Source organism: Pseudophryne corroboree, chromosome 6 (genome assembly GCF_028390025.1).
Source record: "Pseudophryne corroboree isolate aPseCor3 chromosome 6, aPseCor3.hap2, whole genome shotgun sequence".
NCBI lineage: Eukaryota > Metazoa > Chordata > Amphibia > Anura > Myobatrachidae > Pseudophryne > Pseudophryne corroboree.
This window is the reverse complement of record NC_086449.1, coordinates 586,764,330-586,788,121: the sequence shown is the minus strand read 5'-3', so window position 1 is coordinate 586,788,121 and position 23,792 is coordinate 586,764,330. Positions and strand designations below refer to the sequence as shown.

General features: G+C 46.5%; 1 protein-coding gene across 5 annotated transcripts in view; it reads right to left on the bottom strand.

The window, feature by feature from the left end:
• Window positions 1–23,792, bottom strand: part of NSD1 (nuclear receptor binding SET domain protein 1) — a 212,124-nt gene that overhangs the window by 34,555 nt on the left and 153,777 nt on the right. For all 5 annotated transcript variants that reach the window (XM_063927954.1, XM_063927952.1, XM_063927955.1 and 2 more), the window contains exons 12-20: window positions 23,331–23,454; window positions 15,416–15,616; window positions 14,924–15,103; window positions 14,235–14,391; window positions 13,941–14,146; window positions 13,750–13,862; window positions 4,439–4,708; window positions 4,014–4,130; window positions 3,644–3,785 (exon numbers count right to left, since the gene is read on the bottom strand). In XM_063927954.1, coding sequence (XP_063784024.1) covers window positions 3,644–3,785; window positions 4,014–4,130; window positions 4,439–4,708; window positions 13,750–13,862; window positions 13,941–14,146; window positions 14,235–14,391; window positions 14,924–15,103; window positions 15,416–15,616; window positions 23,331–23,454 — 1,510 coding nt within the window. The remainder of the gene's footprint in view (window positions 1–3,643; window positions 3,786–4,013; window positions 4,131–4,438; window positions 4,709–13,749; window positions 13,863–13,940; window positions 14,147–14,234; window positions 14,392–14,923; window positions 15,104–15,415; window positions 15,617–23,330; window positions 23,455–23,792) is intronic.

The window sequence follows — 23,792 nt, the reverse complement described above, 5'->3', positions numbered from 1 at the left end:
GGGATCCCTGTGGACTTAGGAGAAATAGAGTTATCAACGGTAAGTCTACCATAACGATCATTTCTCCTGCAGGGTCCACAGGTTATCCACAGGATAACATTGGGATGTCCCAAAGCAATTTAGTGGCTGGGACGCTCCTGATGGGACAGGAGAATCCTTTGCCCGAATTCAGCATCCTGAGAGGCAAAGGTATCAAAGGCATAATGTCTAATGAATGTGTTAATGGAAGACCATGTGGCTGCCTTCCATATCTGTTCTTCTGAAGCAACACGTTGTGCTGCCCATGACGGACCTACCTTACGAGTAAGCAGAGACATTAGCCGGAACAGGGAGATCAGCTTGAGAATATACTTATGAAATAGTAATTCGAAGCCACCTCGCCAGTGTCTGCTTGTCAGCACGCCATCCTCTCTTGTGAAATCCGTAGAGAATGAAGATTCTGTTTTTCTGATTGCACTGGTACGATCTACGTAAATCCTTAAAGCACGGACTTTGTCCAACGATGCATCTCCCGCAGAAAATGACCGGCCCTTGGAAGGCCGGGACTACAATTTCTTCGTTAAGGTGGAATTTAGACACCACCTTAGGAAGATACCCAGATTTGGTTCTGAGAACCGCTCTATCTGGATTAAAAAAATCAGAAAAGGACGACGACGACATAACAATGCCCCTAAATCTGAAACTCTTCTAGCTGAAGCAATAGCCTGTAGAAAGATAACTTTAGCTGTCAACCATTTAAAATCCACTAGTTTTAGTGGTTCAAATGGGGCAACCTGAAGGGCCTTTAGGACTAAACTTAAGTCCCAAGGCACTGTAGGAGGAACAAAAGGAGGTTGAATGTGCAGCATTCCCTGGAAAAAAGTGCGCACATTCTGTAGGTTAACCATTTTATTTTGGAACCATACAGTCAATGCTGACACTTGCACTCTCAAGGAAGTCACCCTTAGACCTTTGTCCATTCCTAACTGAAGAAATGCTAGCACTCTGGAAACTCTGAAAGACCTAGAATCAAATTTCCGGTCACTGCACCTTATTGAATATAGGCTTTCTATATTTGGTGATAAATGCGAGCGGAGGAAGGTTTCCTTGCTCTGAGTATTGTTTTAATTACCTGTTGTGAGCATCCCCTTGCTTTCAGGATTGAAGTCTCAAGAGCCACGACGTCAAAGACAGTCAATCCAGGTGCTCGTGATAGAAAGGACCCTGAGACAGTAGAGCTAGACTTTGAGGGAGTAGGAATGGAGTATCCATCGACAACCTCTGCAGATCTGTGTACCAATGTCTTCTGGGCCAATCCGGAGCTATTCGTATCACGGCGCCCCTTCCTTGTTTTGCCTTTCGCATCACCCTGGGTAACAGGGAAATTGGTGGAAACACATAGGCCAGATGAAAGTCCCATCTTACTGACAGGGCATCCACAAAGATCTCTTTGGGATCCTTTGTTCTTGACCCGTATGCAGGAACGTTGTTGTTCTAACGGGACGCCATGAGATCTAGCTCCGGTAACCCCCACTTGTCTACCAGAATTTGGAACCTCGGGGGGGAAAACGCCCATTCGTTTGCATAAATGGCATGTCGACTGAGAAAATCCGCTTCCCAGTTTAGGACTCCCAGAATGAACACTGCGGACAAGGCTGGATGATGAAATTCTGCCCACTTTATCGTGTGACTTAGCTTCTTCATTGCATTTTGGTTGCTAGTTCCTCCCTGATGGTTGAGGTACACTATTGCCGTTGCATTGTCTGAGCAGATTTGGACTGGTTTCCCCTAAAGGATGCCCATTGCCTGAATAAGTGCCATATAAATGGCCTGAAGTACAAATATATTTATTGGCAGGCAACTCTCTTCCTTGGTCCACTGCCCCTGGAGGGCAACTCCTTCCTGACACCGCTCCCCAGCCCAGAAGGCTGGCATCCGTTGTCAAAATCTCCCAATCTGATATTCAAAGGGGTCTCTTTTTGTCCAGATGGGATGTCTTCAGCCACCAGGCTAATGACTTCCTTAGTTCCAGAGGAAGGACCATAGGGGGTAATTCCAAGTTGATCGCAGCAGGATTTTTTTTAGCAGTTGGGCAAAACCATGTGCACTGCAGGGGAGGCAGATATAACATGTGCAGAGAGAGTTAGATTTGGGTGTGGTGTGTTCAATCTGCAATCTAATTTGCAGTGTAAAAATAAAGCAGCCAGTATTTACCCTGCACAGAAATAAAATAACCCACCCAAATCTAACTCTTTCTGCACATGTTATATCTGCCCGCCCTGCAGTGCACATTGTTTTGCCCAATTGCTAAAAAAAATCCTGCTGCGATCAACTTGGAATTACCCCCATAGTCTGCGTTTTTATTGTCTGATTTCCATTTTAAAAGGATCAAACGCTGCAGAGGCCTCAAGTGGAACCGAACATACTCCACCATGTCGAATGTCGACACCATCATGGATACCCTTTGACTGTGTAGCAGCTCCTGAATCTTGAATATTTTGTTCAGAGGTAAAATTACTCTCTGAAGACTCTCTCAAATCCAACACAGCCCCCAAGTGAGTCATACGTTGTGACGGAACCAGGGACGACTTTGCCCAATTTATGAGCCAACCGTGTCTCTGCAAACAAGCTATTGTCTGCCGCAGATGACACTGAAGTAATTCCTGAGATTGTGCCAGGATTAATAAATAGTCAAGGTAAGGAAAAATCCCTATCCCCTGCTGACGGGAGATAAGACACCATTACCACCATAATTTTCTCCCATACACCTCACCTGTCAGCGGCATCCCTTGCGCTCTGCTGTCCCCACCTGGTTACCTCAGCGCGCTGGACGTCTGATCCTGTCTGCCGCTTCTCTGTGATCCCAGCGTCTTCAGTGGTAACCAACTGACCGGAGACACTATGCGCTGGAGACCGCTGTCACAATCCCCTGTCAAAAGAGAAGGCTTCAGTAGGAGAATGCTCACTGCGCGCCCGCTGCAGGGAAGGAGGGGGGCCTTTAGTACTCACTGTGCTGGATTCTCAAAGTGAGCAGCGGATGCCTTCCACCGGGATCTTGTTCACAAGTACTCCAGAGAGTACCTTGGTGGACCGTGCTCCCTCCCTTAGTGGGGTGGGATTAGGTCACTGCAATCATAAAATATCTTAGCTGGAGCAAGAGCTACCTGATGTGCTTCTACCGCCTCAGCACAATTTTTCAAACTGGAGGGCGTGAAGGGGGAGGAGCCAGCTGTTCATTGCAATTATTTTACATATATTGTGCCACCTCCGGTCCCCATTCTTCACACCCCAGCTGTCTAAAGTTCCAGAGTCCTCTAGTGGATGACAGAGAAACAACTTCATGTTACACCCATACGTAAAAACACTGCAAAAAACACATTAAAAATTTATATTTAGTTTTTTGCACATGCCAAGGTCATAATTCAAATATTTAACATTATGATAACACACAAATACCTCACTGCAAGTTTGCCTGCCATACGTTTTAAGCTTCACATGGTCCTACTTTTATAGTTTATGAATCTTAATGAGGAGTTAATGAATCTTAATGATGAGAAGTCTGGTATTAAACAGACAAATTGTTTAATGGGGTTTGGGGAAAGTGCACAATACAGCTTTCTGATCATAACTAACCCGCCAAACGTAATCCAATTTAGTTTCTTACCAGCTTGGACGTCACATAGGGCAAAAAGTCCCACGCGAGTGTCGCCGTTCACAGTCCATTTTTGAGTCTCACAGTTTGGCTGGCAGCAGTGGTTCATGAAGCGTGCAAAGTTTCCCTTTGGCCCAGCATCAATCACACGATCCTAGAATACAATTTGGCTACACGTTATGCAGAGGGACGTAGTGTAAGTAGCTTAATCCCTTCTATAGCTTTACCACTGGTACCAACAGGGTAATAGATAGCAGGATTTTCATACAATTTAAAATGTACACCTTTTAACAAACCACTTGTGAATGCGGTTACCAGTAACATTGGAGAACAGTTCCTAATTTCCCGAAAGAGCGCACCAGGTGACTTCATCAGCGCTTACCTTGTCTAGAGTCAGCATGTAGAAGTTAGAGATATCATGCTCCTGTGCATAGCGGATGCGAGCTCGGCACTCCTCTTCATCAATCATTTCCCCCACGTACTCATTAACAAATTCCCCCTAAAAGGAATATAGAGAGGTGTGCAGCGGATTGAAGCTGGTGTGTACATCCACGCATGCAGCAGCAAATCATAATACAACATCAGTGATTAAATAACATTTCAATACACTAATCAGACACAAATACACGGTGTTAAGCCCACTATTGGTTGTGGGAACAGTTCAAGCAAATATGGCCTTTCAAAAGCTATAGTTAAGATAACAAATTAGTATGACAACGATAACGTTCACATCAATTATATATTATAAAAAAATGACATGAAAGCAGCAACAATAAAACCAAGCTGGTTATAAAAAGCTAAACTCACCTTCTTAACATCACTCCTGCAGCGCAGCCCCCAGCCACGGCTAAGCGTTCGAAAGATCTCTACATCTGGGTACTGACGTTTGGAGAATGCTTGATTCAGGCAGCGCTCGCCAGCTGGGCACACAGAAGGATGGCATTCATATAGCAGCATGCGGTTGATGCACTCGGAGTCCTGACCACAGGGAGACTCATCTGAGGCCTTACAGTTGCAGCGTGGAATTTCAGACAGATCAGCTGTTAAGATCTGAACTTTACCAATTGGCCTATTCACCTGACAACAAAAGAGAACAAGCTCAAATAGGGCAAGGATCTATAACATAGCACTGCCAAGCGCTAAATGCGGAGGGGTGCACTGAATGTGAATCCGGCAGCACCGAATTAGCTAACTGAATATTCTCCAGTGTCCCCTTCACAGAAAATAGTGAGGGGGGCTGGAAAAAGCAATTACTATGCTGTAGGGTAAAATGTAATTATTTATACAAAACCACACCAGCATAAAGCCACAGATGTAAACATAATATGGCTATGAGCTGTGGAATGTCCATATATACATACATTTAGTAGCCATCACAGGCATTGCGCACTACATAAAGTGATTGACAAGCACTGATCTCTGCTCTGTGGAAGACCTCTGCCATTCTGCTAGCCTCCAGCACTCATACAGATTGAAAAAAAAAATAAGATTTTACTCACCGGTAAATCTATTTCTCGTAGTCCGTAGTGGATGCTGGGAACTCCGTAAGGACCATGGGGAATAGACGGCTCCGCAGGAGACTGGGCACATCTAAAGAAAGCTTTAGGACTATCTGGTGTGCACTGGCTCCTCCCCCTATGACCCTCCTCCAAGCCTCAGTTAGGACACTGTGCCCGGAAGAGCTGACACAATAAGGAAGGATTTTGAATCCCGGGTAAGACTCATACCAGCCACACCAATCACACCATATAACTCGTGATAGGAACCCCGGTTAACAGTATGATAACAATGGAACCTCTGAATAGATGGTTCGCAATAACAACCCGATTTGTGTAACAATAACTATTTACAAGAATTGCAGACAATCCGCACTAGGGATGGGCGCCCAGCATCCACTACGGACTACGAGAAATAGATTTACCGGTGAGTAAAATCTTATTTTCTCTGACGTCCTAGTGGATGCTGGGGACTCCGTAAGGACCATGGGGATTATACCAAAGCTCCCAAACGGGCGGGAGAGTGCGGATGACTCTGCAGCACCGAATGAGAGAACTCAAGGTCCTTCTCAGCCAGGGTATCAAATTTGTAGAATTTTGCAACGTGTTTGCCCCTGACCAAGTAGCAGCTCGGCCAAGTTGAAAAGCCGAGACCCCTCGGGCAGCCGCCCAAGATGAGCCCCCTTCCATGTGGAATGGGCTTTTACAGATTTAGGCTGCGGTAGTCCCACTGCAGAATGCGCAAGCTGAATAGTGCTACAAATCCAGCGCTATAGTCTGCTTAGAAGCAGGAGCACCCAGCATGTTGGGTGCATCTAGGATAAACAGCGAGTCAGTTTTCCTGACTCCAGCCGTCCTGGAAATATAATTTTTCAGGGCCCTGACTACGTCCAGTAACTTGGAATCCTCCAAGTCCCTAGTAGCCGCAGGCACCACAATAGGTTGGTACAAGTGAAAACCTGATACCACCTTCGGGAGAAAGTGAGGACGAGTCCTCAACTCTGCCCTATCCATATGGAAAATCAGGTAAGGGCTTTTTTATGACAAAGCCGCCAATTCTGACACATGCCTGGCCGAAGCCAGAGCCAACACATGACCACTTTTCATGTGAGATATTTCAAATCCACGGTTTTAAGTGGCTCAAACCAATGTGATTCCAGGAACTTCAAAACCACATTGAGATCCCAAGGTGCCACTGGGGCACAAAAAAGGGGCTGAATATGCAGCACTCCCTTACAACGTCTGCACTTCAGGCTGACATCCTTCCTGGCTTTGATCAGGATAAGAATGACTTCCTCCGGAATGCCTTTTTCACTCAGGATCCGGTGTTCAACCGCCATGCCGTCAATGCAGCCGCGGTAAGTCTTTGAACAGACAGGGCCCCTGCTGCAGCAGATCCTGTCTGAGTGGCAGAGGCCATGGGTCCTCTGAGATCAACTCCTGAAGTTCCAGGTACCAAGCCCTTCTTGGCCAATCCGGAACAATGAGTATAGTTCTTACTCCTCTTTTCCTTATTATCCTCAGTACCTTGGGTATGAGAGGGAGAGGAGGGAACACATAAACCGACTGGTTTGCCCGCGGTGTCACTAGAGCGTCCACAGCGATCGCCTGAGGTTCCCTTGACCTGGCGCAATATCTTTTTTATTGAGGCGGGACGCCATCATGTCCACCTGTGGTCTTTCCCAACGGTTTACCAGCATTTGGAAAGACTTCTGGATGAAGTCCCTATTCTCCCGGGTGGAGTCTGCTGCGGAAGTCTGCTTCCCAGTTGTCCACTCCCGGAATGAACACTGCTGCCAGTGCTACCACATGATTTTCCGCCCAACGGGGAATCCTTGTGGCTTCTGCCATTGCCCTCCTGCTTCTTGTGCCGCCCTGCCTGTTTACATGGGCGAGCGCCGTGATGTTGTCTGATTGGATCAGTACGGCTGGTTTTGAAGCAGGGGCCTTGTTTGGCTTACCGCCTTGTAAAGGGCTCTTAGCTCCAGAAAATTTATGTGAAGTGAAATCTCCTGTTTGGACCACAGTCCTTGGAATTTTACTCCCTGTGTGACTGCACCCCAGCCCCGAAGGCTGGCATCCGTGTTTACCAGGACCCAGTCCTGTATTCCGAATCTGCGGCCCTCTAGTAGATGAGCCCTCTGCAGCCACCACCGCAGCGACACCCTGGTTCTTGCCGACCGGGTTATCCGCTGCTGTATCTGGAGATGGGACCCGGACCATTTGTCCAACAGGTCCCACTGGAAAATCCTTGCGTGGAACTTTCCGAATGGAATTTCTTCGTACGAAGCTACCATTTTTCCCAGGACTCGTGTGCATTGATGTACCGACACCTGTCCCGGTCTTAGGAGGTTTCTGACTAGAGATGACAACTCCTCGGCTTTTTCCATTGGAAGAAACACTTTTTTCTGGTCTGTTTCCAGAATCATTCCCAGGAACAGAAGACGTGTCGTCGGGACCAGCTGTGACTTTGGAATTGAGAATCCAGTCCTGCTGTTGCAGCACTTCCCGAGAAAGTGCTACCCCCTTACCAACTGTTCCTTGGACCTCGCCTTTATCCGGAGATCGTCCAAGTACGGGATAATTAAAACTCCCTTCTTGCGAAGGAGTATCATCATTTCGGTCATTATCCATGGTAAAGACCCTCGGTGCCGTGGATAATCCAACGGCAGCGTCTGGAACTGATAGTGACAGTCCGGTACCACAATCTTGAGGTACTCCTGGTGAGGAGGGTAAATGGGGACATGCAGGTAAGTATCCTTGATGTCCAGAGAGACCCTGTAATCCCCCTCGTCCAGGATCGCAATAATAGCCCTGAGCGATTCCATCTTGAACTTGAATCTTTTGTTATATGTGTTCAAGGATTTTAAATTTAAGATGGGTCTCACCGAACCGTCCGGTTTCGGTACCACAAACATTGTGGAAAAGTAACCCTTTTCCTGTTGAAGGAGGGGTACCTTGATAATCACTTGCTGTGAATACAGTTTTTTGGATAGCCACCAACACTGCCTCCCTGGCAGAGGGAGTTGCCGGTAAGGCAGATTTTAGGAAACGGCGGGGGGGAGACGTCTCGAATTCCAGCCTGTACCTCTGAGATACTATTTGAAGAACCCAGGGATCCACCTGTGAGAGAGCCCACTGTGCGCTGAAAATTTCTGAGACGGGCCCCCACCGTACCCGGGTCCGCCTGAGCAGCCCCAGCGTCATGCTGTGGACTTACCGGACGCAGGGAAGGACTTCTGCTCCCGGGAACTAGCTGTGTGCTGCAGCTTTTTCCCTCTACCTTTTCCTCTTGGCAGAAAAGATGAGCCTCTAGCCCTCTACTTTTCTGGGGCCGAAGAGACTGTACCTGATAATACAGTGCTTACTTTTGCTGTGGGGTAGCTTGTGGCAAAAGTTTTGATTTCCCAGCCGTAGCTGTGGAAACGAGGTCTGAAAGACCATCCCCAAACAGTTCCACCCCCTTCTAGGGCAAACTTCCATGTGCCGTTTTGAATCGGCATCGCCCGACCATTGCCGAGTCCATAACCCCCGTCTGGCGGCAATGGTTTTACATAGCGCTTATTAGTGATGCCAGTCGGCAAATATCCCTCTGTGCATCACGCATGTATAAGACAGCGTCTTTTATATGCTCTATTTTCAGCAAAATATTGTCCCTATCTATAGTATAAATATTATCCGACAGGGAATCTGACCACGCAGCTGCCGCACTGCACATCCATGCCGGGGCAATAGCAGGTCTCAATATAATGCCCGTGTGTGTGTATATAGCTTTAAGGGTAGTTTTCTGCTTTCTATCAGCAGGTCCTTCAGGGCGGCCGTATCCGTGACGGTAGTGCCACCTTTTTTAATAAGCGTGTAACCGCTTTATCTACCCTAGGGGTTATTTCCCAACGTGACCTATCCTCTGGCAAAAAAGGGTACGCTGCTTAGAAATTATTAATTTCTTATCGGGGGAAGTCCACGCTTCCTCACACACCTCATATCAATTCCTCAGATGCACGAAAACTACTGGTAGTTTTCTGTCACCAAACATAATACCCTTTTTTGTGGTATCTGGGGTATTATCAGAAATGTGTAACACATTTTTAATTGCCTCAAACATGTAACGGGTGGCCCTATTGGAAGGTACACTAGTCTCATCGTCGTCGACACTGGAGTCGGTATCCGTGTCAACATCTGTGTCTGCCATCTGAGGTAGCGGGCGTTTTAGAGCCCCTGATGACATGTGAGACGCTTGGACAGGCACAAGCTGAGCAGCCGGCTGTCCTATGTCGTCAAACCTTTTATGTAAGGAGTTGACACTGTCACGTAATTCCTTCCATAAGTCCATCCACACCGGTGTCGACCCCGCAGGGGGTGACATCCCATTCACAGGCATTTGCTCCGCCTCCACATCATTATCCTCATCATACATGTCGACACAGCAGTACCGACACACAGCACACACACAGGGAATGCTCTGACAGAGGACAGGACCCCACAAAGCCCTTTGGGGAGACAGAGGGAGAGTATGCCAGCACACACCAGAGCGCTATATATCACAGGGATATCACCTATAGAGAGTGTTTTCCCTTATAGCTGCATAATATATATATACTGCGCCTAATTTGTGCCCCCCCTCTCTTTTTACCCCTTTTCTGTAGTGCAGGACTGCAGGGGAGAGTCAGGGAGCGATCCCTCCAGCAGAGCTGTGAGGGAAAATGGCGCCAGTGTGCTGAGGGAGATGGCTCCGCCCCTTTTTCGGCGGGCTCTCTCCCGCTATTGTAAAAGTTCTGGCAGGGGTTAATAAACACCTATATAGCCCCTGGGGCTATATATGGTGTCAGTTCGCCAGCCAAGGTGTTAATATTGCTGCTCAGGGCGCCCATCAGTGACCGCAGTGTGTGGTGTGCATGAGGAGCAATGGCGCACAGCTGCAGTGCTGTGCGCTACCTTGGAGAAGACAGAAGTCTTCAGCCGCCGATTTTCCGGACCACCTTCTTGCTTCTGGCTCTGTATGGGGGACGGCGGCGCGGCTCCGGGAACGGACGACGAGGTCGGGTCCTATGTTCGATCCCTCTGGAGCTAATGGTGTCCAGTAGCCTAAGAAGCCCAAGCTACCACCACTTAGGTAGGTTCGCTTCTTCTCCCCTTAGTCCCTCGGTGCAGTGAGCCTGTTGCCAGCAGGTCTCACTGAAAATAAAAAACCTAACATATACTTTCTTCCTAGGAGCTCAGGAGAGCCCCTAGTGTGCATCCAGCTCAGCCGGGCACAGAAATCTAACTGAGGCTTGGAGGAGGGTCATAGGGGGAGGAGCCAGTGCACACCAGATAGTCCTAAAGCTTTCTTTAGATGTGCCCAGTCTCCTGCGGAGCCGTCTATTCCCCATGGTCCTTACGGAGTCCCCAGCATCCACTAGGACGTCAGAGAAATTGTATTAATTTCTTAATACAGGTTCTGGCGCTACAACTGAGCTGGTTCCCTAAGCAGCTGTAGGGTGAGATCGTCAATCTCTCATATAACTGAAAGTGACAGCACTCATACACACTGGCTGAGGATGTATATATGGAATGCCTGTGTTATTCTGCTGGCCTCCAGCACTCATACACACTGGCTGAGGATGTATATATGGAATGCCTGTGTTATTCTGCTAGCCTCCAGCACTCATACACACTGGCTGAGGATGTATATATGGAATGCCTGTGTTATTCTGCTAGCCTCCAGCACTCACACACACTGGCTGAGGATGTATATATGGAATGCCTGTGTTATTCTGCTGGCCTCCAGGCCTCGTGCACACTGGCTGAGGATGTATATATGGAATGCCTGTGTTATTCTGCTAGCCTCCAGCACTCATACACACTGGCTGAGGATGTATATATGGAATGCCTGTGTTATTCTGCTGGCCTCCAGCACTCATACACACTGGCTGAGGATGTATATATGGAATGCCTGTGTTATTCTGCTAGCCTCCAGCACTCATACACACTGGCTGAGGATGTATATATGGAATGCCTGTGTTATTCTGCTGGCCTCCAGCACTCATACACACTGGCTGAGGATGTATATATGGAATGCCTGTGTTATTCTGCTAGCCTCCAGCACTCATACACACTGGCTGAGGATGTATATATGGAATGCCTGTGTTATTCTGCTAGCCTCCAGCACTCATACACACTGGCTGAGGATGTATATATGGAATGCCTGTGTTATTCTGCTAGCCTCCAGCACTCATACACACTGGCTGAGGATGTATATATGGAATGCCTGTGTTATTCTGCTAGCCTCCAGCACTCATACACACTGGCTGAGGATGTATATATGGCATGCCTGTGTTATTCTGCTAGCCTCCAGCACTCATACACACTGGCTGAGGATGTATATATGGAATGCCTGTGTTATTCTGCTGGCCTCCAGCACTCATACACACTGGCTGAGGATGTATATATGGAATGCCTGTGTTATTCTGCTAGCCTCCAGCACTCATACACACTGGCTGAGGATGTATATATGGAATGCCTGTGTTATTCTGCTGGCCTCCAGGCCTCGTGCACACTGGCTGAGGATGTATATATGGAATGCCTGTGTTATTCTGCTAGCCTCCAGCACTCATACACACTGGCTGAGGATGTATATATGACATGCCTGTGTTATTCTGCTAGCCTCCAGCACTCATACACACTGGCTGAGGATGTATATATGGCATGCCTGTGTTATTCTGCTAGCCTCCAGCACTCATACACACTGGCTGAGGATGTATATATGACATGCCTGTGTTATTCTGCTAGCCTCCAGCACTCATACACACTGGCTGAGGATGTATATATGGAATGCCTGTGTTATTCTGCTAGCCTCCAGCACTCATACACACTGGCTGAGGATGTATATATGGAATGCCTGTGTTATTCTGCTAGCCTCCAGCACTCATACACACTGGCTGAGGATGTATATATGGAATGCCTGTGTTATTCTGCTAGCCTCCAGCACTCATACACACTGGCTGAGGATGTATATATGGAATGCCTGTGTTATTCTGCTAGCCTCCAGCACTCATACACACTGGCTGAGGATGTATATATGGAATGCCTGTGTTATTCTGCTGGCCTCCAGGCCTTGTGCACACTGGCTGAGGATGTATATATGGAATGCCTGTCTTATTCTGCTAGCCTCCAGCACTCATACACACTGGCTGAGGATGTATATATGGAATGCCTGTCTTATTCTGCTAGCCTCCAGCACTCATACACACTGGCTGAGGATGTATATATGGAATGCCTGTGTTATTCTGCTAGCCTCCAGGCCTCGTGCACACTGGCTTGGGATGTGCATGTGGAAGACTACAATGATTCTACTAGCCTCCAGGCCTAATTTATTCTGCTAGCCCCCAGCACTCATGCACACTGGCTGAGAATGTACATGTGGAAGACTACAGTGATTTTAGAAGCCTCCAGTCCTCATGCACACTTGCTAAGGATGTGTACGTTGGAGGCCCAATTTATTCTGCTAGCCTCCAGCCCTCATGATTACTGGCTGAGGATGGGCATGTGGAAGACTGCTGACACTCTGCTAGCCTCCAGTCGTCACGTACACTGGCTAAGGATGTGTAAGTGGAAGGCATCTGTTATTCTGCTAGCCTCCAGTCACCCTACACACTGGCTAAGCATGACTTCTGTCACTCTGCTAGCCTCCAGTCCTCATGCACACTGGCTAAGGATGTGTTCGTGGAAGACTGCTGGCATTCTGCTAGCCTCTATTCTTCATGCGCAATGGGTGAAGATGTATACGTGGAAGGCCTGTGTTATACTGCTAGCCTTCAGCCCTCATGCACACTAGCGGAGGATGTGTATGTGGAAGCAGTGGTGGCTACAGCAGTAAACATGACGCAAGGCTTTGTACCCTGCACGTTAGACCTCAGTCACAATTGCTTTCCCAAAGAAAAACTAAACAGAAATTATAAACAAATACTCACAAATTAAGTGAAGATGACCAACCTAAAAGGTCTCAATGTACTATACAAGGCTACATTCAACAATACCTAAATACTTTAAGACATAGGCATTTATATAAAAGAAAAAAAGTAGAGTCCCTAAGATTTGTTATCCCTACTGTTATGTTAGGGGGTAGGAAGGGAGAGGATATACATTTTTTTTTAGTTAGATCCTCCCCCATGAAGGTGAAGGGTATGGGTCATTAGGTCGACCACACTTATGTCGAAAGTCTTTAAGTCGACCACTATTGGTTGACATGCATTAGGTCGGCATGGAAAAGGGTCGACATGAGTTTTTTTTAAACTTTTTTTTGGTGTCGTTTTCTTTGTAAAGTGACGGCACAGGTTACTATTCCCAATCGTAGTATACGTGGATCTTAAAGCATGAAAAAGTAAAAAAAAAAAAAAAAAATAAAATAATGGAAAACAACATGTAACAAACTCATGTCAACTTTTTTCGCTGTCAACCTTGTTCATGTCGACCTAGTGACCATGGCAACCTAATGCATGTCGACCAATAGTGGTCGACCTAATGACCGTATCCCGAAGGGGACTACGAATTAACGACATGACTGTATGCAGGACACACCGTTTCTGTGCTCTGGCCTCTCTAACCATTAATGGGGGATAAAAGGGAGGACCACACACTTACCTTAATGTGCTTATAGGCTGGAGGCTTTTTGTCATTTTTCTTTTCCTCTTGCAGCAGCCTCATTTCCTTCTGTGTTTTCAGTTCTTCAAACCTCTCTGCAGCTTCCATGAGCCCTGAAGAAAAGCACAAATAAATGAAAAGACCCCTCAGAAACAAACAGCTACTCGAATGAAAGAAAATGCTATGATCACCTTTCTTATAAGTGGCATCCACACCCTTGCTCATTTTATCTTTGTTGAGGGCATCTCCTTCCATGTATGGAAACACCCTGGCCTGATGAGTCCATAAATAGTCCTTGGAACCGAAAAACAAGACTGGAAACTCTCCAATGTCATGTTTCATCTTTTGGATGTTCGAAGGAATGCTCTTCGGGTGACAAACCTCAGCAGGCCACCACCTAGAGAAAGGAACATCAGTTGGCTTCCTTGGCACTAATAAGAGAAGGTAAGGTTTTCAGATCGTTGACGATCCAAGAGTTCTGTTACCTGTATCTCCCAACTTTCACCCATACCACTTCCTTGTAATGAGGTTTCTTGCCAGCTTTACAGTCATTGCAGAACCAGTTACCCTCTGGCATGTCGATGTTAAGACACTCACGATGGAAAGCAGCTGGGCAGGATTCACAACAAAGAAGACTCCCACCTGACATGAAAATACGGGTTCCATCACAAACCAACAATTTCTCTATTCAGAGTATACCCTTCCATTACTCAATGAATTCATTGTTTTGACATGCCAAACGATCACGAAACCAAAATCACTATTTTTCTATGCACTACTGAACAGTGAAGACAAAACACATATTGTACATGCATAAAAAAAAAAAAACTATATTGTTTTTGTTGTGTCCTGTTACTTAATAGTTCATGTAATATCCTTCATCTTAATGTGTTTACCTTTATACTGATGAGGAATAAAAGAATAAAACAAAAAAAATAAAGAAAGAAAACAAAACGTTTAAGAAACGCCATATCAAGAAGTTCCCGTAGTCCTCCCCAAATACTGAACAGCAGCCATATGTAGTTATTCTAACTGTTGCTTCTAGAAATACATAAATGCTCTACAAATTAATGTACAAAGAATGCTCCAGTCAGCGCTCTGTAAATCGTACAGAGGCAATGGAATTCTCCATAGAAGGACAACTATACAAGGAGAATACAGGATGATACCTTACCTTCAGAACACACGAAACACCAGCTGACATTGATATGCTCATGGTTCTTACAACCTTTGCGAGGAGTAAAGTGGTTGGGGCAAATTATGCTATTAGAAGCAAGGGTAACCGTCCCAGCTGCCAAACAGAAATCAGTGGCATGATAGGCAACTGGGCATCGCACACATCTCATCAGGCGACCTGTCACAAGATAGAAAAGATTCACAAGACTGTAATCTCTTTGATTAGTGGTAATCACCTGTGTAAGCATATCATCATTTATGCGGTCTCCTTTCTTTCATCACTAGAGAGCTGCCAACTCTGCGCAACAAAGTGCAGTGATGAAAGGATTAGAGGTGCCTTACAAGTCGCTGTGCAGCGCAGCCAGTGAATACAACACATTCATCCAAATGACAATCTCTCAACACAAACAAATGCAAATTCAATTTTGCAGATGTAAAGAAAATCTGATGCTCTTACATACATAAGAAGCAACAGTCAGGCCAAACCCACCTTTTGATGCAGATGGATGGCTGGGGTTGTTGGCATGACAAGTGCTGCAGACATGCAGAGAGCAGCGGAAACCTTTATTGAGCTGTAAAGTGGGGAGATAATTAAAAGCACAGTCTTCATGATAATACTTTCCACACAGAGAGAGCGAGCAGCGTTTCACTCCTTCATCAGAGGTCTTGCATACAAAGCAGGTATGAACACCTGAAAATGAAGAAAATAATCTATGTAAATGTCTTAAATGTGCAATATATAAAAAGACAAACACACAGGCAGTGATTGGGATTGGCCTCCAGACACCTATTAGGAGAAAAGAGGATTTTGGTACTTACCGATAAATCCATTTCTCTGAATCCTCTAGGGGACACTGGAGTTCCTTATATATTAGAGGTGTGAAGCTTGCAAACCGGAGGTGTGGCACAATCTAAATCAGTATTGTCTGCACAGCCGGTTCCTCCCCCTTCACATCCCTCCTCCCTCAGTTTTGAAAATGTGACAGAGAATAGGACAAGAGACTTCCGCACCTGGCGAGGAACCGAACCGTACAACATAACAAACAGCATCCAAGAACTTATTTAACCGAAACTAACACCGTTTGTACGAACGGTGAACAATAACCCAAACACAGCAGGCTGACAGCACCGAGGTGGGCGTCCAGTGTCCCCTAGAGGATTCAGAGAAATGGATTTATCGGTAAGTACCAAAATCCTCTTTTCTCTTTCATCCACTAGGGGACACTGGAGTTCCTTATACATTAGGGGACGTCCCAAAGTTATCCCCTAGGGAGGGAGTGCTGTCTGTTGCCTGTAAAACCAAACGTCCCAACTTAGAATCCTCGGACGCAAAGGTATCAAACTTGTAAAATTTCGCGAACGTGTGGGCTGAGGACCACGTTGCCGCTCTGCAAAGTTGAGTCGTGGAAACACCTCTGGCGGCCGCCCAGGAGGCACCCACCGACCGGGTAGTATGAGCACCCGTCTGTACCGGAACCAGTTTACCACAGGAAACATAAGCTTGCCTAATGGCAAGTCTAATCCATCTACACAGAGACTGCTTAGAAGCCGGCCAACCCTTCTTTGGCTCATCATACAGGACAAATAAATAGTCCGACTTCCTAAAGGACGATGTAATGTGTACGTACACCTGCAACGCTCGGACAACATCCAAGGATACATCCCCATCTGCCAAACACTGGAAAGATGGGACCACAATCGGCTGGTTTACAGGAAACCCCGAAACAACTTTAGGAAGGTAATCCGCTCTTGTACGGAGTTCCGCCCGATCCTCATGAAAAATCAAAAAAGGACTCTTACACGATAATGCTCCTAACTCAGAAACCCACCTAGCCGATGCCAAGGCTAGCAACAATGTTACCTTCCAAGAGAGATGTTTCAGGTCTGTTCTTGGTAACGGCTCAAAAAGTGGCGATTTCAAAAAATTTAATACCATATTGAGATCCCACGGTGCAGTGGGAGGACGAAACGGGGGCTGTAATCTCAGAACCCCCTGTAAAAAAGTCTGAACCTCTGGTAAGGATGCCAACCGCTGTTGAAAAAGGATGGAAAGAGCCGACACTTAAACCTTCAGAGATCCCAGGCGCAGACCTAAGTCTAGGCTGGCCTAAAGGAAAAGCCAAAGTCTGGATAAGTGGAAGGTAGTCTATTTCCATCCACGTTCCTGACACCAGTCGATGTACTTTTTCCAAATTCTGTAGTAATGCATGGCCGTGACCGTTTTTCGAGCCGCAATCATCGTAGGAATAGCCGTTCTAGGTATCCCTCTGTTCCTTAAGATCCTGGCTTCAATAGCCACGCCGTTAAATGCAACCTGTTCAGGTCCGGATGGGGAACTGGGCCTTGAGATAGCAGGTCCACTCTCTGAGGTAACCGCCACGGTTCGTCCGCTAACAATCCTTGTAGATCCGAGTACCAACTCCTGCGTGGCCAATCTGGTGCGATTAGAATCGCCCACATTCGCTCTCGTTTCAACCTCTTCAGAACACTGGGAATGAGTGGTAACGGTCGAAAGATGTAAACCTTTTCGTAACCCCAAGGAAGTGTTAATGCGTCCACTCCTTCTGCTGCTGGATCCCTTGTTCTGGACACATATCTGGGCAGCTGGTGGTTCTGCCGAGACGCCATTAGGTCCACTTGAGGAAGACCCCAACTTCTCACCACCATGTCGAAAATCCGTGGATGCAGGCACCACTCTCCCGGGTGCATGTCCTGTCGACTGAGATATCTGCTTCCCAGTTCTCCACACCTGGAATGAACACTGCCGAGAATATGACGTTTTGCCTTTCCGCCCACACCAATATCTTTGTGGCTTCTCTTAACGCCATCCTGCTCCTTGTTCCTCCCTGACGGTTTATGTAAGCCGTCGTTGTGACATTGTCCGACTGTACCCTCGCGTACTGATTCATGACTAAGTCTTCGGCGAGGAAAAGTGCATTGTAAACTGCTCTTAGTTCGAGAATGTTGATGGGCAATCTGCTCTCCTGCAACATCCATCGTCCCTGAAACTGATGGTCCTCGAAGACGGCACCCCAACCCCTGAGGCTGGCGTCCGTTGTCAGGATCCTCCAATTCCATATCCCGAATCTCTTCCCTGCTGCAAGATTCTTGTGTAACGACCACCAAATCAAGGACACTCGTACGTGTGGTTGAAGTCGGATCAGACGATGAAGAAGCCAGTGTGAACCGGCTCCCTGAGCAAGGAGGTACATCTGGAACGGTCGTGAATGAAGCCTGCCGTACTGGAGAGTTTCGAACGACGCCACCATTTTTCCGAGAAGTTGTACACAGAGGCGCAGAGACACTGACGGTGTCCTTAGTACTTGATCTACTAACTTCTGTATATCCTTGATCTTGGATTCTGGCAGAAAAATCTTTAACTGTACCGTGTCCAAGATGAGACCAAGGAATTGAATTCGTTGAGTCGGAGTGAGGTTGGATTTCTGGAAGTTCACAATCCATCCGTGTTGAATGAGAAATTGGTGAGACGTCTGAACATCTTTGATCAGCTTCTCTTGAGAGGAGGCCTTGATCAGAAGATCGTCTAGATAGGGTATGATCGTGACTCCCAACATTCTCAACCCCGCAACCATGATCGCCATTATCTTTGTGAAGATCTTCGGCGCTGATGATAGACCAAATGGCAGGGCTCTGAATTGGTAATGATCCTCCACCAGTGCAAACCTTAGGTAAGCTTGGTAGGGAGCCCAAATTGGAATATGCAGGTATGCATCCTTTATGTCCATGGACACCATGAATTCGCCCTGTTCCAGACTTGCAATGACCGACTTGATTGATTCCATTTTGAATCTGTATATCTTTAGAAACTGGTTTAAACTTTTAAATTGAGTATCGGCCTGACCGTTCAGTCTGGCTTTGGCACAACAAAAAGACTGGAATAAAAAACCCGTTCCTCTCTGAGAGGCGGGAACTGTAGTAATGACCGCTGACCGTAATAATTTTTGAATGGCTGTCAGTAGTGCTTCTGCCTTCTGAGGGCATTGAGGCAGACCCGTTGTAAAAAACTGACTGTGAGGTCTCTGTTGAAAATCCAGTCTGTACCACTGGGAGATTATGTCGTTGATCCAAGGATCTGGAGAGGTGACTGTCCATATGTCCCGATAACCTTCCAGACGGGCGCCCACCAAGGGGGATCCCAGGTGGGCCGGAAGACCGTCATGCCACGGTCTTGTCAACAGGTTTATCCTGTTGTCTGGCTGCTGCCTGTGCGCGGCCTCTGCCTCTACGAACTGTTTACCAAAACCTCGTCCTCTCCCTCAAAAGGACCGCGACCTAAATTAATTAAACGCCGGTCCCGAATATCCTCTTCTAGCCTGTGGAACGGCTCTCATATATGGAGTAGGCAGAAAGGTAGACTTCCCTGCTGTAGCCTGCGAAATCCACTTATCCAACTCAGCACCGAAAAGCATCTCTCCCCCAAAGGGGATGGATTCAACCGCCTTCTTGGTGTCAGTCTCCTTGCCATTCTCTGAGCCATAAAATCCGTCTAGCTGATATAGCCGAAGCGGAGATGCGCGAAGCTATTCTGCTAAGATCCTGTGAGGCTTGACACAAGTATGAAGCAGATTCTCGAATGTGGTCCGCCAGTTGGGTAATCTCTTCCAAGCTATTTTCCTCCTCAATAGCTTGTACAATACGCTTAGACCACGCGCCCATGGCCTTGTTGACCCAAGCACAAACGATCGCAGGTCTCTGTGCTGCACCTGCTGCCATGAATATTGACTTTAAAGTTGTGTCCACCTTCCGGTCTGACGCATCCTTGAAAGTCGTCACATTAGGTATCGGCAATATTGTCTTCTTCGATAACCTTCCTAGGGAAGCATCCACTACAGGTGGAGTCTCCCACTTATCCATGACACCCTTGGGTAGGGGATAAGTTGCTTGAAACCTCTTTGGAAATTGAAAACGTTTGTCCGGCTGTTTCCAAGCCTCCTCCATCTGAGATTGGAGGGATTTCGGAATGGGAAACACCGCAGAACGCGGCTTTTGGGATTCGAATAAATCGAATTCTTCTTCCGCCTTGAAGTCAAGGATCTCGTTTACCGCCTCAATCAAAAACTTAATACCCGAGATTGCCGTGTCTACTTCTGGACAATCGGCGTCCAGGGTAGATTCAATTAACTCACCTTCCTCCGTATCAATGAGAGGATCTCCTTCCTCGTCTGTTTCCGTTATAATAGGAAGAGGTCTTTTAACTGCCTTGCGCACATTCGTTTCTGCATGTGCTCGCGGCGTTAACTTGATGAGAAATTTCTCCATCGTCTTAGAGAATCCCGCAGCCCATTCCGATTGCTGTCTGCGGGATTCCTCCATCTCCTGTGAGATTCTATTTGCCAGGTTGTCTTCCCATGACCTAGGCGGAGCACTGCTCCCAGGTGGAGCGTCCTTGTCCAAGCAGGAGTCGCACACCCCAGAAATGCCAACCCTCGTGCTCTTTTTGTTACACTTCGTACAAACATAGCAGGTCTTTGGAGTCTTGGTTGGTGCTTTAGACATGCTATTTAAACCTCGTACTAGGGTATTACGCAGCGCTTTCACCCTTTAAACTAGGAAGGGAAAGACTGAGGGATGACGGAAGCGAAGGTATTGGAACCGGCTGGCAAACTTATCCCTTCATAAAAAGGGGAAATGTCAAAAAGTTAAAATTTAAAAATAAATAAATAAATATTTAAAGAAAAATTTTCACCAGCCGGTTTGCAATCCTCACAGACCGAACTGTAAATGAGCTACGATGGTGAGGTTACCCACGTGCTTCTCAGTATTGTCTTCAGGATCTTTGCATAGAAATCCTTTGAAGATATAAATATTAAGAATTACATTTTCAGGAAATCCTCATGTAAAATTTATATATATATATATATATATATATATATATATATATATATATATATATATATATATATATAAAAAAAAATCTCTACCAGTAGAGGGAGCTACTACTACTACTACTACACTAAAATAGCCTGATGTGTCAATACCAGGGTAAGGGTTTATCCCCTCCCATTAAAATGAAGTTAGTGACTATGCAAGGGGAGGGGGGGGGGGGGGGGGGTTTATATCCTCCCCTTAGAATGGCGCCAATGCTTGCAGATTAAAATGGCCGACAGCCAAAATTTTTAGTCACCTCATCCATATATGAAGCATATGGGGAGGCGTTCTTTGTGTACCTGCTGACCGGTTCCCCATCATCTCTCGGTACACTGCAGTCAGCGCCTCTCTACTCTCACGCCGCTCCGTCCTCTATGCCCGCCAGAGTCTCTGAGTACCTCCAGCGCCTATTTCACTTGCCGCGCTCCGGGACCGCCCGCAGCATCAGCCGAGCCCTTGCGGCGTCTGACCTCCTCTGGCTGTACGCGCTACGGGACGTTTCCTCTAAGTCCCGCCGCGTGATAAGGTAACAGAGCGCGCCCGAAGCAGCGCAGAAGTTCCCCACCGTGCGCCTGCAGCCCCGCGTAACAGAAATACTTGGGGAGATGCAGGGCTCGGACCTTTACCATTACGCTATATCCAGCAGTTCTGAGAGGGATTATAGCAGAAGTAGCTAATAGCTCTGGCTTTTAAGTTAAATAACAGAGCAAGGAACTAAACTAAGAACCTAATGTTGGGAGGGCTCTTTGTAAAAACCAGTACTCAACACTGTTTTAGATGAGGATTTCCCAGTGGATAAATGCAGGTCCCTTCAAAAGGGATCTTTGGTGGTCATTCCGAGTTGTTCGCTCGCAAGCTGCTTTTAGCAGCTTTGCACACGCTAAGCCGCCGCCTACTGGGAGTGAATCTTAGCTTCTCAAAATTGCGAACGAAAGATTAGCAAAATTGCGAATAGACACTTCTTAGCAGTTTCTGAGTAGCTTCAAACTTACTCGGCATCTGCGATCAGTTCAGTGCTTGTCGTTCCTGGTTTGACGTCACAAACACACCCAGCGTTCGCCCAGACACTCCTCCGTTTCTCCAGCCACTCCCGCGTTTTTCCCAGAAACGGTAGCGTTTTTTCACACACTCCCATAAAACGGCCTGTTTCCGCCCAGAAACACCCACTTCCTGTCAATCACACTACGATCACCAGAACGAAGAAAAAAACCTCGTAATGCCGTGAGTAAAATACCTAACTGCATAGCAAATTTACTTGTCGCAGTGCGAACATTGCGCATGCGCACTTAGCGGAAAATCGCTGCGATACGAAGAAAAATACAGAGCGAACAACTCGGAATGACCCCCTTTGTCTCCCAATATAAGTCAGCCTTGTCTCCCTTTTATTAGGTGGATGCAGCTCCAATAATACTTTTATTTGTCAGGAGCTCCAAGCTCCATGTGCTACCTCCTAGCACAATTTTCAAAACTGAGGGAGGAGGGATGTGAAGGGGGAGGAACCGGCTGTGCAGACAATACTGATATAGATTGTGCCACACCTCCGGTTTGCAAGCTTCACACCCCTAATGTATAAGGAACTCCAGTGTCCCCTAGTGGATGAAAGAGAAAACCCCTCAATTCTTCCCCTTTATTTGACCACTACCTGACTCAGTAGCCCATTATCAGTCTATCACATTAGTTTGGCAGTGGGTACACATTTCCATTTAGGCACTAAACTATATTAAATGGAGTGTAGAACCTTCATTGAAGTTAGCAATTGTTAGAAAATGTTCAACAATAACATAGCACATTATACACTGAACAAAGGGATTGTCATGACAAAATACATTCCTACGGAACTATGGGGTTTATTTACCAAGCCTTAAAGAGTATAGATAAAAGTGGAGAGATTATAAAGTACCAACCAGCTTCTGTCATTTTTCCAACACAGCCTGTAACATGGTAGTTAGGAGCGGCTTGGCTGGTATCTCTATGCAAGGCTTAGTACATAGATCCACCAAAGAGCCAACAGCTACTACAAACAAAAAGTATAAGAAAGATGAAGAAATATAACAATATTAACTAATTGCTTTGTGGCATTAAATGTAATTCACACTTCCGCATCAGAAGCTTTATAGGCTGGTAACCTGGAGTCCAGCACCAACAGCACAACTCTAACTCTTACTATCTCCATGCTTGGTCATATTCTTTACTATGTGTCGTTTTAGACTATTAAAGTTAGAACCTGGACAATGAGACACATTGGGGTAAATTTACTAAGATGGGAGTTCTATTTAAGATGGGATGTGGCCCATAGCAACCAATCAGATTCCAGGTATTATCTTCTAGAAGGCACTAGATAAATGAGAAGTAGAATCTGATTGGTTGCTATGGGCAACATCCATCTTAAATAGAACTCCCATCTTAGTAAATTTACCCCATTGTCTGTTTTCGGTGGAAATACATTTTAAAAACAAATGACAACTTTTAGTGCTAATGTAATGCTAACACTTGCTTGGCATTGTGTAGACACTCACCTGCAGAACACTCGCTACAGATGAACTTTCCCCGAGGCATGCCATTCATACCAAGGCACTGCAGATGAAAAGCTCCGCAGCACTGGGCCTCACACAATAGCAGCTCCCCTGGCTTCTCACACACCTGTAAAGAAGAGATCAGACACTCTTCAAGTATACTGCAGGAAATATGGCAACTCACACAAAATACACTCCTGCTTCCAAACATGTCTATTCATATCGGAGCCTCTCTGAACCTTGGTTAAAGCAAACACCAGAAGCTTAAATACTGGACCCAATCCCATGAACCTTATAAAGAAAGACACCACATTTATGCAAGAACATGTAATACTGCAACCAGAAAATAAGAATTTACTTACCGATAATTCTATTTCTCGGAGTCCGTAGTGGATGCTGGGGTTCCTGAAAGGACCATGGGGAATAGCGGCTCCGCAGGAGACAGGGCACAAAAAGTAAAGCTTT